This window comes from Dromiciops gliroides, chromosome X, assembly GCF_019393635.1.
Source record: "Dromiciops gliroides isolate mDroGli1 chromosome X, mDroGli1.pri, whole genome shotgun sequence".
Taxonomy (NCBI): Eukaryota; Metazoa; Chordata; class Mammalia; order Microbiotheria; family Microbiotheriidae; genus Dromiciops; species Dromiciops gliroides.
The window spans coordinates 28,383,028-28,402,168 of record NC_057867.1 but is presented as its reverse complement, the minus strand read 5'-3'; the positions used below and the strand labels follow the sequence as shown (position 1 = coordinate 28,402,168).

Sequence of the window (19,141 nt, the reverse complement as noted above, 5' to 3'; positions counted from 1 at the left end):
CTCTCTGTCCCTGTCTCTTTCTCTCTCTCTCTCTCTCTCTCTCTCTCTCTCTCTCTCTCTCTCTCTCTCTCTTTCTCTGTCTCTGTCTTTCTCTCTCTCTCTCTCTGTGTCTCTCTCCCCCTCTCCTCCCCCCTTCTTTGGCTTCCTCTTCCTCTCTCCCTCCCCCTTTCTCTCTCCCTTGCTTCTCTCTCCCTTCTTCCTCTCCCTCCCCTTTGTTTCTTTCCTACTCCCACATCTTCCTCTCCCCTTCCCATCCACCCCCTTCCCCCACATCCCTGCTGATCTATGTGACTCCTAGTACACAGTGATGGACCTTTTCAAGCAAGGCCATAAAGTCTCTGTCCAGTTTTCCATTCTCTTGATGCCACAAAGGCCAAGAATATTTATCTTCTCTTCTGGTTAGCCCTCAGCCTACTTCCCACCACCCATGCCTCTGCTCTTCCCACCATCTTCAGTTTCTCTCCTGGCTAGCAGCCCCAGTCATCACCATGACTTCCCATGCATAGGGCCACACATAGCCCTTGGGGTTGACATGTGACCCCATTTACTGACATGGGAAAGGACAGATGTCCTTATCCCTGTCTGCTTTATTGACTCTCTAACTCTGTGATGCCAAACTATCCCACATTTTATCCTTAGATCCTAGCCAAGTCACTGCCCTTCTCTGTGGGTTTTGGCTTCCTCACTTGTAAAATGAGGAATTGGGATTTGATGGCTCTTAGAGTCCCTCCCAGCTCTAGATTTAGGAGCCTCCAATGAGTATCCCACGTTGGATCTAACCAATGGATGTCTTCTGAAACTCTAACTTGCCAGGACCAATATGGCCCTTGACTATCCCTCTCCTTTGCTTATGAGACATGACTGACACCCCTCTATTTCGCATCAGACATTAAATAGATTGTGGTGGTAGTAGTAGTAATGATAACAACAACAACCTCTTTCCAAACCTCAGCTTCCCTATCTGTAAAATGGAATTTGTACTTCCTACTTCCCAGGGTTTTGGGGAGGAAAGTGCTTTGTGAACCTTAAAGCCCTATAGAAATGTGATTATCATTATTGTTATTATTATTATTATTATTGCAGGTCCTCAGTCTCTTACCCTAGACACCCCTCCCTGCAGAACTTTGATACAGCCAATGATGTGGAAGTTGAAAGCCCCCTCTTCAGCCAGCCAGACCTGTCCAGAGAGAGCAAGATCACGTCCAGGCTTTCCCAGCACCAGCCACACAAGGTCCTTCCCCATTATCATGGAGAACCGGAGGCGGTGCTCATAGGCAAGACCAGAGGCTCCGGCCCCATCAGCTCTGTGTTTGGACGCTACTGGGCCCTCTTTTTCCGAAAGGCCAAGCACTCCCGGGTAGAACCAGGGCTGATGAAGATAGGGATCTTTACTGAAGAAGCCAGAAACGCAGGTGAGAACGAGACCCTGATGGAGAGTGAGTGGGTGCTTGGAAAGGTCTGGGGCTCGCTGCTGATAATCAAAGAATCATAGGCAGGTAGAGACTCTGAGGAGTGACCCAGCGGCTACTCCTTGGCTAGGAAGGTCCCCCTACCCCTCCCTACCCCCATCATGCGGAATCCTGAGCTTTTGAACCCTATAACCATAGGTCAGTTGAGAATTGCTGGCGGGTCCTAGTATGCAGCAAATTTGTCCTCAAAGTTTTATGGGTAGGCAGTCAGCAGCTACCTCTGTAACGTGATTTGGGGATGAAGAGGTGCCAGGGTTGGTCTTTTGCCCACAAATACCTCCCCACTTACCTTGGTGGTGCCTGAAACATCTATCATTTGAGCTTCATTCCACTGGGTTGTGAAGACTTTTCATTCCCCTGGAGTCTCCTAGGGAAATGCCCCTGGGAACAGGGAGACCATAAACCTGTATCAGCAAGGATATTTGGCTGAGACCAGAGTCCTTCAGGAATTAGCACAGAATACGTAAGGGGAGGTGGGGAGAGGTCTACTAGAATCTGAGAAGGGGTTACAGAGATAGGGCCATCTAGTGGGAGGAGCACTAGACTGATACAGTAGATCTGACTTCTAGGCCTAGCTCTATTACTCACTTTTTATGTGACCGGGCAAGTCATCTCTCTTATTTGGGCCTGTTTTCCCATCTGTCCAATGAGGACATTGGACTAGATAATCTCTATGGTCCTTTCCACCTCTGACATTTTATGATTTTATAGCTTTGGCCACTTCTCAATCATAGGATTTTTGTTTTTTGTTTTCGTGAGGAAATTGGGGTTAAATGACTTGCCCAGGGTCACACAGCTAGTAAGTGTTAAGTGTCTGAGGCCGGATTTGAACTCAGGTCCACCTGACTTCAGGGCTGGTGCTCTATCCACTGTGCCACCTAGCTGCCCCACAATCATAGGATTTTAGAATTAAGAGGTACAATCTAGTCCAATCCCCACATTTTGCACAGGAGGAGACTAAGGAACAAAACAGGGCTTCTGACTCCTCTATACCACCCTATATTGTGAGCCAGGACTCAGACTTGGGTGCTGGTCTCATCTCAGCCTTTACACGATGTGTGACCTTGAGCCACCAGGAGCTCCTAGGCAGTTGGAACTGGCTTCTACCTTTCTTTGTATTCCTGGTGCTTTGCACAGTACCTAGCACATAGTAGGTGTTTCCTAATGCTTGCTGACTAACTGACCGCCCTCTGGGCCTCACCTTCCTTATCTGTACAAGAAGAGGGTTCTGGGAGACACACTGTCATTTTGTGGTTCTATATACTGTCTCCTTTCCTTTCCTTCTCTGCCCTCAGCCATCTGTTTCAAGATCCTCAAATCTCTGGGAAAGAAGAGATGTTACCAGGTGAAAGCCTCAATCTTAAAGCTTTGCGATATGGCACGGAATCATCAGGGCATCGTGCTAACGACGATCCAACAATATCTCCAAGAAAATGAAGAGGTACTGTCCCCCTGCCCCCAGGCAGCCAGCTCCCACAGAGCCCTGGGCTCCGGTGGGCAACCAGTCTGATCTTCTCCCTCAGGAAATGTCCTGGAGGGAGAAAAGAGGGGAGATACAGGATCCCTGTTATTTAGCAAGTAAACCCAACAAGGCATCAGCCCCTACCTCTCAGAGCTTGGCTGGACAAGGGACTGGGGAGGGGTCAAAATAAGGAAAAGTCTTCCCCAAAGAGAGCTGATAGGGGCAGCTAGGTGGCGCTGCAGTGGATAAAGCACCAGCCCTGGATTCAGGAAGACCTAAATTCAAATCTGGCCTCAGACACTTGACACTTACTAACTGTGTGACCCTGTGCAAGTCACTTAACCCTCATTGCCCCGCCAAAAAAAAGATAGAGAGAGAGAGCTGATAGGTCTAGACCTGGGACTGTGGAGGAGGACCCAGGCTCCCAGAGGAGCCTAGAGGAGGCTGGGCAGCATTGTACAAGAGTACTGGGCTTGGAGCACAAATCCTGGCTATTTATCAGCTATATAGCCTGCAGCAAATCAATTCCTCTCTCTGGGCCTCCTCTTTCTGTAAAAATGGGGATAATGGGGGGAGGTATTGGGTTAAAAGTGCTTAGGAGGGGGCAGCTAGGTGGCGCAGTAGATAAAGCAGTGGCCCTGGATTCAGGAGGACCTGAGTTCAAATCTGGCCTCAGACACTTACTAGCTGTGTGACCCTGGGCAAGTCACTTGACCCTCATTGCCCTGTGGAAAAAAAAGTGCTTAGGAAACCCCCAAAGGGTTGTAGAAATCTAAGTCAGCATCATCACAGCCAAGCTGATACTTCATGGCCATGTGGAAGCTAGGCTGTGTGTGTGTGTGTGTGTGTGTGCGCGCGCGCGCGTGTGTGCACACACACTCACACTTACCCATGTGGATAAAATCCTTTCTTCTTGACTTTTACTGATGGGATAGTCAATATGAATGTCTACATTTCTATTCTAGCTCCTTTCCAAATGATCTGAGTGATTTTAGGCCAATCATTTCTCCTCTTGGAGTCTCTATTTTACCTTCTGTAACATTGGGGAAAGTAGGACAGCTAGGTGGTCCTGCAGTGGCTCGAGTACTGGGCCTGGAGTCACAAAGACTCATCTTCCTGAGTTCAAATCCAGCCTCACTTACTAGCTGTGTGATCCTTAGCAAGTCACTTTACCCTGTCTGCCTCAGTGTCCTCATCTATCAAATGAGCTGGAGAAGGAGATGGAGAACCACTTCAGTATCTTTACCAAGAAAACCCCAAATGGGGTCATGAAGAGCCAGATATAACTGAACAACAACAACACTGTGGAAAGAAAATTCACTGTATTCCAAGTGGGACTTATTCTGAAATCCACCTCTCCCAATTTCTCTATCCTTTCAGTCACTCAGGTCTATGCACCTTGGAGTCATCCTTGACCCTTCCCTCTCCCTCACTCCTGAATATCTAAGCGGTTGTCAAGGCTTGTTGATCCTATGTACACACCTTTTACATTCATCTTCTCTCATCATCTCTGACCTAGATGACCATAAGAACTTCCTAACTGGTCCCCCCTATGACCAGTCTCTTCTCCAATTCCTCTTCTATTCAGTTGCCTGATATCTTTCTAGTAGAGCACTCTGATCACTTCAGTGTGTTGGGTACTGGAGTTTGAACCCCACCTCTCTATCGACCACATAAACACAGATGAATGACTCAACCTCTGAGAGCCTCATTTTTCTCCTTTAGAAAAGAGGGATACTGGGGCAGCTAGGTGGCACAGTGGATAGAGCACTGGCCCTGGAGTCAGGACTACCTGAGTTCTAATCTGACCTCAGACACATAACACTTACTAGCTGTGTGACCCTGGGCAAGTCACTTAACCCTGATTGCCCCACTAAAAACAAAAAACAAAACAAAAAAACAAACCAAAAAAAAAAAGAAAAGAAAAGAGGGATACTAGTACTGTACTTGTGCCCATCCAACAGGGTTTCGGGGAGGAAAATGTTTTGCAAATAGGAGCTAGATTTATTATATTGCTCTTCTTTTTTTTTTTTTTTTTAGTGAGGCAATTGGGGATAAGTGACTTGCCCAGGGTCACACAGCTAGTAAGTGTTAAGTGTCTGAGGCCAGATTTGAACTCAGGTCCTCCTGACTCCAGGGCTGGTGCTCTATCCACTGCGCCACCTAGCTACCCCCTACATTGCTCTTCTAAAAATGGCTTCCCATCATTCACTGAACCAATTATAACCTCCTGGCTCTGGCATCCAAGTCCTCTGCATTCTGACTCCCCACCCTATTAGGATGGTTAACTAGACTACCCTCTACCTCTCCCTCCCCCCCCCCCCGCCCCGTCTCTTTCTCTCTCTCTCTCTCTCTCTCTCTTTCTTTTGGTGAGGAAATTGGGGTTAAGCGACTTGCCCAGGGTCGCACAGCTAGGAAGTGTCAAGTGTCTGAGGCTGGATTTGAACTCAGGTCCTCCTGACTCCAGAGCCGGTGCTCTATCCACTGTGCCACCTAGCTGCCCCTCCACCTCTCTTTTCACCTAGGCTATGCCATCTTTGTGCCATTGCTCACGCCAGGCTCACCCCTGTCTTCAGCTGTTAGAGTGGCACTCTTTCATTCAAAGCCTGCAAAGCTTTCTGTACCTGACCCCTCTAGATGAAAGTTGTCTCACCCTCCTCGTACTTCCCATCACAGTCTGCCTTAATCCAGCCTTACAATGTTCTTGCTCACTTGTGTATGTAACTCGAGTCCTGTGACTCGGGTTCTGTGGACATGGCTTTCCTCCATTAGATTCTGTTCTTGGAGACCAAGCCCTATGGTGTATGCCTCTGTCTGTCCAGGACCCAGCCCTAGGCCTCCCATATGGGAGAAATTTAATGAAAGCCTATTGAATTGAATTGGGCTTGAATTGAGTAGGGATAAAACCCATTCCCAGGGCTGGGAGAAGAACAAATGTGGTCAAAACAACATATACTGTGAATGGAAACAATCGAAAATGAATGCTACAGAATTACAAAGAACAAGCTTGGGGTCAAAAAAGAAGGATGAAAAGGTACCTTCCCACTTCTCTGCAGAGGCCAGGGTGGGACATTCACAGCGGGGGGGGGGGGGGGGATTACATCGATTTCAGATGTTTTTGATATATAGATCGTTTTGGGGGGTTTTTTGTGAGGCAATCGGGGTTAAGTGGCTTGCCCAGGGTCACACAGCTAGTAAGTGTCAAGTGTCTGAGGCTGGATTTGAACTCAGGTCCTCCTGAATCCAGGGCCAGTGCTTTATCCATTGCAGCGCCACCTAGCTGCCCCCATATAGATCGGTTTTGCTGATTTTTTTTCCTCTTCCTCTTTTTCCTTTCTTTTTCTATCTTCGTTATAAGGGACAGCTCTCTAGGAGGGGAATCATTTTACAGAGGACCAAACTGAGGCTCAGAGAGATCAAAGTCACTTGACCAAGGACTTCCTAGATCTAGAGCTGGAAGATTGCTCAGATGCCACCTTAGTCCAACCTCTCCTTTCATGGAGGAGCAAACTGAGGCCCAGGGATGGGGAAGGACTTGACCAAGGTCACACATAGGATCAGAGACTTACTAGGGACCCCGAGGCCATGTGTCTAACAAGAGAGGGCATTTGTGGTCAGGCAGGAGTTAGACTACATGAAGACCTCCAGTGAAGGAGCCACCAGAATTGGTGGTGTGGTTGGTGTCAATCGGATCCAGATGAGCAGATTCTTTGGGTGCTTCCTCCTTCCTTTGAAGATCCAAATGATTGTTAAAGCAAATCCCAAATGTGTTCACTGCCCTGCTCTGGACAGAGAAAGGTTCCAAGAGACTTAGAGCTAACCCAAGCCCCACCTCCCATTACTGCTCTAGCACACCAGACAACATGACGACTGCTTCTTCCTCCACTCATCCTCATGCCTTCCCCACCCTCATCCTCTCCCTGTTTCCTGGATTTTCTCAAGATCCTGTCTTCTTCCTGAGTGTACAAGGCCACTGTAACCTCCTCTTCCCAATTCAATTCAATTTCCCACTCCCCTCCACCCAACCCCATGGTACATTCCTACCGAGGGTCTCATCTCCCCAAGTTCCTAGCAGTGATACCTAGGAGGCATTGCCTTCCTTGCATTAGGGTCTCCAGGGCACCCGGTTCATTATCCAGCCTATTCCCATTTGTGTGTGAACTTCTGAAGCCATATGTGTTTCATTTGGGATGCTCTTTTTGGATGCTATCTCTTGTGGATTACTGTTCCTCCCTCTTGCCCTTATTGTACTAGCTAACTCCCTTGAAAGATTCATGTGAGCTTCCTTTCCCTCCCTTTTTTTAATTTGAAGCTCTCTTGCTTTGATTTGAAATACTCCAGGAAAATATATTATTACCAGCCCTTAATTGCCTCCCAACCTCAGCACCCCAGGGACAAATGACTTTACAACTTTGGTTTCAGCTCATTTCTAGTGTTTTCCTGCTAGCGGCAGCTAGGTGGTGCAGTGGAGCAAGTGCTGGACTTGTAGTTAGGAAGGTTTGAGTTGAGAACAGGCCTCAGATACTTACTAGCTGTGTGACTCTGGGAGAATCTTTAAAAACAACGACAACTTCTGTCAGCCTCGGTGTCCTCAGTCTATAAGATTAGGATAATAACAGCACCTACCTCCAAGGATTGTTGTGAGTATCGAATGAGGCAATGATTGGAAAGTGCTCAGCACAGTGCTGGGCACATAGTAGGTGCTATAGTGCTATAGAAATGTTAGTTGGTGGGGCAGCTAGATGAAGTGGATAAAGCACCAGCCCTGGAATCAGGAGGACCTGAGTTCAAATCCAGCCTCAGACACTTGACACTTACTAGCTGTGTGACCCTGGGCAAGTCACTTAACCCCAATTACCTCACCCAAAAACAAACAAAAGAATGTAAGCTCCCTGGGGGCAGGGCATATTTGTATCCCCCCAAATTAGTACAGTGCCTGAAACATAGTAAGAAATGTTAGTTGGCGATGGTGGTGGTGCAGTGGATAGAGCCCTGTCCTGGGTGTGGAGTTGGGAAAGCCTGACTACCCCAGGACTGAACCAAGTTGGATTTGTGAGCCTTGATTCAGAGAAAATGGGTCCCTTAATAAAAAAGGGAGGTGGGGGGGGTAGTTCCCCAGTCCTTGGGGACTCGGCAACAGATTTTTAGCATCAAACAAGACATGCCTTCTCTGACTCTCTCTTACTCTGCACAGGCTGTGACCCATGCCTACAAGGCCCTCCCTCCTCACCTCTGCCTCTTAGAGCTTCAAGAGGCTTTTCTTGTTTCCCCCCAACTGTCAATAGCTCCATCCCCCCAGTCACCTTCTATTTCTTTGGTATATAGCCCAGGTACACTTATCTGTGACTTTCTTGTGTCTCCCCAATAGATTGTAAGCTCCTTAAGAGCAGGGACTGTCTCAGGCTCATATTTGTATCTCCAAGGCCTAGCAGCACCTGACACATAGGAGGTGCTTATGACATATTTGTTAGCTGATTGATCCTCTCCATTTGAAGGGTTGGATTTTACATGGAAATACACAAGTATCTGTTTCTGAAAGTGCTCTGCCTCAGTTTCTCTAACTGTTAAGAGACAATAATAATAGAAACTACCTTGCAGGGATATTGAATGAGTGAGTGAATGAATGAACGAATGAACAATAAATCCACAAACGAACGAATGAATAAAAAAGCATGTATCAATGTGCAAAGCACATTATTTTTTTTGGTGAGGCAGTTGGGGTTAAGCGACCAGCCTAGGGTCACACAGCTAGTAATTGTCTTCCTGATTCTAAGCCCAGTGCTCTTTCCACTGGGCAAACCTCAAAACTCAGTACCAAACCCAAATGAGCAGAGGAGCAACCCAAGTCAGGCCCACCCATTACTAGGAGGAAGAACTTTCATTTCTGTGTCTTCATTTACTGTGTCTCTAGCTCCCGCAGAAGCAGTTGGCAGGCTACACTGGGGGATGGGGTATTTCCTGGGATGATAGTTGTGAGATGGTTGTTGTTGTTATTGTTATTTGTTCGTTGTTCTCAAAGAGGACCATGACATCAACATGGTGTCGTAACTTGCAGTAAATTGGCTTTAAGTGAGCCAGGGCTGTGCAAAGTCACCACCCTCACTCTCTCCTCTAGAGTCATCTGGGTCCAGTGTCAAGATATATATATAGAGAGAGACAGAGATATATAGATATAGATATAGATATAGATATAGATATAGATATAGATATAGATATAGATATAGATACAGATACAGATACAGATACAGATACAGATACAGATACAGATACAGATACAGATACAGATACAGATATAGATATAGATATAGATATAGATATAGATATAGATATAGATATAGATATAGATATAGATATAGATATATGTGTGTATGTGTGTGTGTGTGTGTGTGTGTGTATCAGGATATATCAGGAATCAGGATGACTGGAGATGGTCCTGGATGTTTAAGGCAATTGGGGTTAAGTGACTTGCCCAGAGCTAGTAAGTGTCTGAGATGAGATTTGAACTCAGGCCGTCCCAACTTCAGGGCCAGCTCTCCATCCACTGCAGCGCCACCTAGCTGCCCCTGGTTGTAAAATAGGAGTGGGCTGAAAGTAGGACCAGTGGTCAGGGCATGCCACCAGTTCTGGGGCTCTTGGCCTTACCTGTCCATCCATGACAGCAGCTGGTGTTGATAATAGAGAGGAAGGTGGATCCCTTATCCACAGTGATTAGCCACGAATGATGGCTATAGGGTCTGGGTTAGAAGCAAGGCTTTTGGTCTAGGGAGCATGCCAATCTTTTTTTTAAATTTAAATTTAAATTTTAAATTTGTTTTTGAGCATGCCAATCTTAAGTTTTTTGAGTTCAGGGGCCCAGGCTATCCCCATCCAGGTCCTGATGGATGATGCGTTTGTGTATTAAGCACTTCCTATGTTCCTGGCTCTTGGCTATGTGGCAGGAGAACAAAAACAAATAATGAATCAATGGCTGATCAGAAGGAATTTACATGCTAATGAAGAAGACAACAAGCAGCATAGAATTGTTTATAAGGATGGAAAGTGAAGAAATACAAATATAGGGGCAGCTAGGTGGCGCAGTGGATAAAGCACTGGCCCTGGATTCAGGAGGACCTGAGTTCAAATCTGGGCTCAGACACTTGACACTTACTAGCTGTGTGACCCTGGGCAAGTCACTTAACCCTCATTGCCCCACCAAAAAACCCCAAACCAAAACAAAAAAAGAAATACAAATATATACAAAATAGTAGGTACAATGTAGTTTGGCAAGGAAGAGCACTAACACTTGGGAGGATTAGGAAAGGTTTCATGTGGAAAGTGGGACTTCAGTTGAGCCTTGAAGGAAAAGAGAGATTCTATGAGATGGAGGTGAAGAGCTAGTGCTTTCCAGGCATGAGGGATGATCAATGAAAACACAGAAAGATGGGGGATGATGTACCCTGTGTGAGGATTAAAGAGAAGGCTACTTTCACTGGGTGGTAGAATGCACGAGGCGGGGAGGGGGGATAATGCCCAGTGAGGCTGGAGAGAGAGGTTGGAACCAGGTTATGAAAGACTTCAAAAGCTAAGCAGAAGAGCTTAGGCTCTTAGGAAGTAGATGAAAGCTAACATTCCAGTACTAGTTGGTAAGAGAGCCCCAGTGTCCCCCTTCCCGTGGACCCCAACAACTTCCTAAGGAAACTTTAATCTTACTTTTTGTCCTGTTTAGTCACTCTGTTCACCAAATCCTAATTTTTTCATAGGTTGTAAAGATATTCTCAAATGTGTCTCAGGATGATTTAGAATACAATGTTCAGTTGAGATCTACTATTATAACACTTTGTATGCATAATTGCAAATTGATTTCCAAAATTATTGTACTGAATCACAATTCCACCAACAATGTACCCCATCTTCCCACCCCACCCCCACCTCTAACACTGACTATTCTCATTTTTTGTTGTCTTTGCCAATTTGCAGGGTGTAAGATGAGCCCTCAGGGCTGTTTTGATCTGCACTTTTCTTATTATTGGTTATTTGGAGCATTCTTCATGTGGCTGTTAACAGTTTTCAAATTTTTAAAGATCTGTTCATATCCTTTGACTATTTATCTATTGGGAGCGGCTTTTTATATACATACATACAATCTTATGTATATGAGCATATATATTGTGAACCTGAAAATTAATGAAACAATCAATGTAGGAGAAATAAGGTCTTTAATTGGGGCAGAGGAGCTATAACTTCGAGTATCACAAAGCAAGATTGCTAGGAATACCCAAAGATGGGGACTGAAGACAGGGTTTTTATGGGGTAACAGAATAGAGGGAGCTATGAAACTGCCCTTGGGAAAAGTAAGTTTCTCACAGATGGAAACTTCTTAATGTAAATGAACCTTTTTACATAATAACCTAAAGTCCAGGAAGTAAGCTTGGGAATCTTTGGAAGGGGATAGTTGGTTTGGAGGAGATCCATAAAACAAATCAAGAGTCTGGAATTGACAAACATTGGCCAGCCCCAGGTAATGGGAATAGGGAATAGGTGAGGATCAGTCAGTTCTCAGTAAATTGTGGTATATATGGTCATAGATAGAGTTGTAGCTATAGATAATTCTATATAGACATCTGTTAGTTGTCTATATATCTTGGATACCAAACCCTTATCTGAGAAATTTGATACAAGAAATATTTCTCCCTTATTGAAAATTAAATATTTTTATTTGACTGTCTCCTACAAAAATATAATAATAGACATATCAGAGAAATTAATTATAATATCTCCTACAAAAAAAAAACAACAACAGATCAGAGAACAAGTCTCCTACAGGACAAAACCAGATCAGAGAACATAGTGTCTCCCACAGGATAAACCAGATCAGAGACAGATAGGAAAACATAATATCAATTTATTTTGTCCCAAGAAGAAGTAAACATGATCATGTTGGAGACTCCTTTCCAAAGGAGCTCAAAGATTCCCTCTTTCTAAGGGTCTTTAAGGTTTCTTTGGTTACTGGTTATAAAATAACTCCATTAGCATGATACAAATCAACCCATAGCAAATACTACAAATGTAAATCAGTTAAACAATACAAATCAGTTTAACAGCTTAACTTAAAGCAAATGCTATGGTTAGATTATGTGGAAACAGGAAGGGTATTATCTTGTTTTGTTTTGTTTTGTTTTGTTTTGATTTTCATAGGATTTTTAGTTCCAAATTTTTTCTCCCACCCTCCCTTCCCTCCCTCCTCCCCAAGGCAAAAAGCAATCTGATATAGTTTATATGTGTACAATCACATGAAACATATTTCTGCATTAGTCATATTGTGAAAGAAGAATCAGAGCACAAGAGAAAAATCTCAAAAAAGAAGGAAAAAAACAATGGCTCAAAAGCAGAAACAGTATGGTTCAATCTGCATTCATAGTCCACAGTTCTTTTTTTCTGGATGTGGAGAACATTTTCTATCTTTGAAATTGTTTTGGATTGTTCTTTGAAATTGTTTTGGATCATTCCACTGCTGAGAAGAGCCAAATCTATCCCCATTGTTCATCACACAATGTTGCTGTTACTGTGTACAATATTCTCCTGGTTCTGCTCCTCTCAGTCAGCATCAGTTCATGTAAGTCTTTCCAGGTTCCTCTGAAATCCTCCTGCTCATCGTTTCTTACAGCACAATAGTATTTCATTACATTCATATACCACAACTTGTTTAGCTATTGCCCAATTGATGGACATTCCCTTGATTTCTAATTCTTTGCCACCACAAAGAGAGCAGCTATAAATATTTTTGTACATGTGAGTCCTTTTCCCTCCTTTATGATCTCTTTGGGATACAGACCTAGTAATACCACTGGGTCAAAGGGTATGAATAATCCCATAGCTCTTTGGGCATAGTTCCACATTGCTCTCCAGAATGGTTGGATCACTTCACAGCTCCACCAAAAATGCATTAGTGTTCTAATTTTTCCACAGATTCTCCAGCGTTTATTATTTTCCTTTTTTGTCATATTAGCCAATCTTATAGGTGTGTGGTGGTACCTCAGAGTTGTTTTACTTTGCATTTCTCTAATCAATAGTGATTTAGAGCATTTTTTCATATGGCATTAGGTAGCTTTGATTTCTTCATCAGAAAACTGCCTGTTCATATCCTTTGACCATACTGGAAGGGTATTATCAAAGACAAGGATATCTAGATAGATATCAGGAGAACAATAAGATTTACTTTCTTGGGAAAGAAGATAGTGAATAAGAATTTCAAAGGGGCATTTAAGTTTGTTTATTCTCTTGGGAAAAGTGAATCAGGGCTGTCTGGCTTCACTTCAAAGTCCTTGAGCAAAAGGCATTTTGCTCCTATTAATCCAGGGTCTCATAAAATCCATTTAGATAATAAGGCAGCTCCATCAAATCTAGGTGATTCATACATTCATATTAACACCCTTCAACCACTTCCTTTCTTATCCTAGGAACATTAATTTTATTTGCACAGAAACTTTTCCATTTCATGTAATCAAAGCTCTCTATTTTATCTTTTGTAATTACTTCTATTCCTTGTTTGGTTAAGAATACATCTCCTACCCATAGCTGTGAGAGGCATCCAACCTATTTCTCTTCTAACTTTTTTTTAGAGCATGATCTTTAATATTAAGGTCACATATGCAATTTGAACCCTACTGTGAAAGACTATGTCTTAATTATCTTTCATCTCAGTATCTTAACACCTGGCCAAGTACACAGCAGGGACTAGACATTTGGAGGATTGAATTACCTTTCTCCTTTCCCCATAGCAACTGGAAGCCAAGCACAAATTTCGTATATTACAAGTGCTGAAGACCATTATCACCTCGGGCCCTTTCCTCAGTGAACATTGGATCCAAATCTTCACCAGCTTGGCCCTGCAGCACATGCTTCAGGTCACGGTAAGCCCTAAGTTGAGCAGCCCTCTGATGCCAGGGACAGATCCTTTGATGGGACTCATAGTTATTATAGGATAGCCCCTGAGCCTATATATATCCTTGGAGCCTCAGGTTACCTAAGGATGTGGGACAGTTGGTTGAAGATGTCAGTTGAAGAAATAAGGAAGTGGGAACAGCTAGGTGGCGCTGCAGTGGATAAAGCACCGGCCCTGGATTCAGGAGGACCTGAGTTCAAATCTGGCCTCAGACACTTGACACTTACTAGCTGTGTGATCCTGGGCAAGTCACTTAACCCCCATTGCCCCGCAAAAAAAAAAGAAAGAAAAAAAAAAAGAAATAAGGAAGTGGGATGATTTGTTTCAAATTGCAGCTAGGGAAAGAATGCAATGAAATACAGACATACCTTGGAGATCTTGAGGATTTGGTTCCAGACCACTGCAATAAAGCAAATTTTTTTGTGTGTTACATGAATTTTTTGACTTCCCAGTATACATAAAACTTATGTTTATGGGGGCGGCTGGGTGGCACAGTGGATAGAGCACAGGCCCTGGATTCAGGAGGACCTGAGTTCAAATCTGGCCTCAGACATTTGACACTTACTAGCTGTATGACCCTGGGCAAGTCACTTAACCCTCATTGCCCCGCAAAAACCAAAAAGTTATGTTTATGCTGTACTGTAGTCTATTAAGTGTGCAATAGTATTATGAGTAAAAAAAGTATACATATGTTAATAAAAATACTTTATTGCTGGGGCAGCTAGGTGGTGCAGTGGATAGAGCATGGGCCCTGTATTCAGGAGGACCTGAGTTCAAATCTGACCTCAGACACTTGACACTTACTAGCTGTGTGACCCTGGGCAAGTCACTTAACTCCAATTGCCTCCAAAAAAATACTTCATTGTTAAAAAATGCTAACCATCATCTGAGCCTTCAGTGAGTCCTAAACCTTTTGCTTGTGAAGAGTCTTGCCTTGAAGTTGATGGCAGCTGACTGATTGGGGTGGGGGGTGGTTACTGAAGGTTGGGGTGGCCGTGGCAACTTCTTAACATAAGACAACAGTGAAGTTTGCCACATCAATCAACTCTTCCTTTTGCTTGAACATTTAGAGGCCATCTTAGGGTAACATTCATTGGGCTAATTTCAATATTGTTGTGTCTCACAGAATAGGGAGGCCTGAGGGCAGGGGTGGGGAATGACAGGTCAGAGGAGCAGTCAGAACACATGAAACATTTATCAATTAAGTTTGTCATCTTATTTGGGCATGGCTCATGGTACCTCAAAATAATTATAATCAAGGGTGGCTAGGTGGTACAATGGATAAAACACCTGCCCTGGATTCAGGAGGACCTGAGTTCAAATCCGGCCTCAGACACTTGACACTAGCTGTGTGACCCTGGGCAAGTCACTTAACCCCAATTGCCTCACCAAAAAAACAACCAAAAAACAACAAAAAAAACAAAATAATTATAATCATAACCTCAAAGATCACTGATCACAGATCACCACAACAGATATAAGAATTATAAAAAAAGTTTCAAATATTGTGAGAATTGCCAACATGTGACACAGAGATACAATGTAAGCACATGGTATCTGAACAAATGGTACAGATAGACTTGCTCGATGTAGGATTGTCACAGACCTTCGATTGGTAAAAAAAAACAAAAAGCAAAAAAAAAAACGTAGTATCTGTGAAGTGCAATTAATAAATTAAATTAAATAAATTGAAGCACAATAAAATGAGGCATGCCTGTAGTCAGTTTTGTTCAGGGTTCTGCAACCTCCAGCTAGTGACAGACTCAGGAAGTATTGTAAAGAATATGAATGTCAGGCAGATTGGTGGCACAGTGGATAAAGCACCGGCCCTGGATTCAGAATGACCTGAGTTCAAATCCAGCCTGATACTCAGACACTTACTAGCTGTGTGACCCTGGGCAAGTCACTTAACCCTCATTGCCCGGCAAAACAAAATAAGAATATGAATGTCATTGACCTTCTGAAAAAGAATCATCCCTGCCCAGCCCTTTGTTATATTCTGTACCTAAGACTTCAGGCAGCTCAAAGTACAGCCTAGTGCAGAAGGTTTTCCCCAGAGACACATAACAGAGGAACATAAATATAGATGCCCAGGGATAGCTCTACTGCTCTGCTACTCACTTCTTCTTCCTTATAACGCCTTCAAGAGCAGCTAGGTGGCATAGTAAATAAAACACCAGCCCTGCATTCAGGAGGACCTGAATTCAAATCCGGCCTCAGACAGACACTAGCTGTGTGACCCTGGGCAAGTCACTTAACCTTCATTGCCCTGCCCAAAAAACCAAAACCAAACCAAACAAACAACACCTTCAACATGACTTCTCTGGAATAAGGGCCAATTTAGAGAACATGAGCCTAAATGCACAGGTTACTTCTCTACTTTTAAAAGCTCAATTAAAAAAAAAGCTGACTTAAAGGGAGTCTCAGAATGTGAGAGAGAAGCTGGTGCCCTTGGCAGGATTAATTTCAGCAGCTGCTGCTAATCTTCTCAACTCCCTTGCTTCTGTGAGCCCTTTCAAAGATCCTTTCTTCCTCCCGTCTCCCTGCCTCCTCTCTAGGAAGAAGGATTTGATTGATCTACCTACATGTCCCTAGAAGAAAATGGCTTATACCATCAAGGGCCAGAAAGGCTGGTTGCTTTTTCCCTGTTGGCTTGGGGCACATTTTCCAACGTATTTCTGCCTGACCATGGTGCATTGGCATCCTTCTTCTAGCCATTTTTTGTTGTTTTGTTTTGGTTTTGGTTTTTTTGCGGGGCAATGAGGGTTATGTGACTTGCCCAGGGTCAAACAGCTAGTAAGTGTCAAGTGTCTGAGGCTGGATCTGAACTCAGGTCCTCCTGAATCCAGGGCATGTGCTTTATCCGCTGTGCCACCTAGCTGCCCCCTCTTTTTTAGGAGCCCCTTATGCAGCCCTCTCTTCCCAGAGATCTTTCTTGAAGAGCTGGTTAGTGCTGACTGCTATTCCATTGATTCTTTTTGCTATCTCCATGGTTTCAGGGTTCCTCCAGAAGGAACCTGCCAGCCCCTTGACCTTTCTTTGTCCTATGGCATCCCAGCCAGGGTCAAAAATTTAAATGTCAAAGGCCAATCCTCACTGTTGTAAACAAAGTATACTGACCTGCCAGGCTTATGCTTAGGAGATGATACATTTCACCTCCTGTTCCAAGGTTTTCTGGATTCAAGGCCTAGCTCCCAACATCAGTCAGGTAGGGTCTTGGGAGAGGTTGAAACCTTGCCAAGGTCATCTAATTGTTGCTTGAAGGATCCCACAATCTCAGAGTTGGAAGAGACCTCTGAGCCCCTCTAGCCCAACTCATACCTGAACAAGAATGTGGTTTATAATCTACCTTGCAAGTAGTCATCAAGCTTGGTCTAGAAGATGCCCAGGGGGGCAGCTAGGTGGCGCAGTGGATAGAGCACCGGCCCTGGATTCAGGAGGACCTGAGTTCAAATCTGGCCTCAGACCCTTGACACTTACCAGCTGTGTGACCCTGGGCAAGTCACTTAACCCCAATTGCCTCACCAAAAAAAACCCCAACCTTCCCCCCCCAAAAAAGAAGATGCCCAGGGAGGGAGAAACCATGACCTCTCAAAGCAACCCATTCCACTTCAGATAGCTCTCATTCTATGGCCCGGCACAATGACTGGCACATAGTAAGTGCTTCTTCTCTTCCCTTAATGAGTGTTTGTTGATTGTCAGGAAGTCTGTCTTGACGTTGAGCCTAAATTTGTCTCCTTGAAGGTGGAAGAGCTAAGTTGCTCCCAATTCTGCCCTTTGGGGCCAAGCAGAACAAAGCTAGCCCTTCCTTTGTGTGGCAGCTTTTCACCTGAAGACAGAGATCCTGGCCTCTCTAAGTCTTCAGTTCTCTAGTTTCACTGGTCTCACTTAAGTCTTCTCTTCTTGAAAGAAAACAATCCAGGCAGCTAGGTGGTGCAGTGGATAGAGCACCTGCCCTGAAATCAGGAGGACCTAAGTTCAAATCTGACCTCAGACATTTGACACTTACTAGCTATGTGACCCTGGGCAAGTCACTTAACCCCAATTGCCTCACCAAAAAAAAAAGTTTGCCCAAATTAGAGAGACAGCATTCTTCTGCCCTTACCTGGTGGTGGGATTTGTCATTGATGAAGTCATCTGGGCCTTTTTTTTTCTGCCGGGCAATGAGCGTTAAGTGACTTGCCCAGGGTCACACCATCTGAGCATTTTGTGAGCTCCACATTTAGCATTTTGTTAGGAATAAAAGTCAAATTCACTCTGCTTTCTTCCCTTTTTGGGAAACCAAGAAGGCATTTGCCCTCCTCCATTCCTTTGGCACCTCTTCCATTCTTCATGATCTTTTTTTTTTTTTTTTTGCAGGGCAATGAGGGTTAAGTGACTTGCCCAGGGTCACACAGCTAGTAAGTGTCAAGTGTCTGAGCCCATATTTGAACTCAGGTATTCCTGACTCCAGGGCTGGTGCTCTATCCACTGCTCCACCTAGCTGCCCCTCCGCTTCATGATCTTTTGAAGGGCATCGGAGCTGAGGGACTTGACTTAGTTAAGAACTCTTGCTATCTCCCTACTTGGGAATGATTTCTTACCCCAGGCTCCAATTTTCAGTCATGATGACTCAGTTGGGGGAAGTGTCTTAGCTGGGGGTCCTATTGAACACAAGTATTTCTTTTTTCTTTTTTTTAATTATAAAAGTATTTTATTATTTTCCAGTTACATGTAGAGATAGTTTTCAACATTTGGGTTTTTTGTTTTGTTTTTTTTGGGTTTTTTTGCAGGGCAATGAGGGTTAAGTGACTTGCCCAGGGTCACAGAGCTAGTGAGTGTCAAGTGTCTGAGGCCGGATTTGAACTCAGGTCCTCCTGAATCCAGGGCCGGTGCTTTACCACTGTGCCATCTAGCTGCCCCAACATTTGTTTTTATAAGATTTCTAGTTTAAAATTTTTCCCTCCCTCCCCTCCCTCCCCTCCTCCCCAAGACAACAAGTAATCTGATATAGGTTATATATGTACAATAACATGAAACATATTCCTGCATTAGTCATGTTATAAGAGAAGAATCAGAACAAAAAGGAAAAACCTCAAAAAAGAAAAACAACAGCACCAAAAACAAAAGAAATAGTATGGTTCATTCTGCATCCATATTCCACAGTTCTTTTTTTTCTGGATTTGGAGAGCCTTTTCCATCATGAGTCCTTCGGAACTATCTTGTACCATTGTATTGCTGAGAAGAATCAAGTCTATCACAGTTGATTAACACATAATGTTGATGATACTGTGTACAATGTTCTCCTGG

At 44.1% G+C, this 19,141-nt stretch overlaps 1 protein-coding gene across 1 annotated transcript in view; it reads left to right on the top strand.

The window, feature by feature from the left end:
• The first annotated feature begins 307 nt into the window (after nucleotides 1-307).
• LOC122733897 (maestro heat-like repeat family member 5) overlaps nucleotides 308-19,141 on the top strand; it is a 137,845-nt gene continuing 119,011 nt past the window's right edge. Inside the window, exons 1-3 of the mRNA XM_043974611.1 lie at nucleotides 308-321; nucleotides 1,084-1,416; nucleotides 2,763-2,910. Coding sequence (XP_043830546.1) covers nucleotides 308-321; nucleotides 1,084-1,416; nucleotides 2,763-2,910 — 495 coding nt within the window. The remainder of the gene's footprint in view (nucleotides 322-1,083; nucleotides 1,417-2,762; nucleotides 2,911-19,141) is intronic.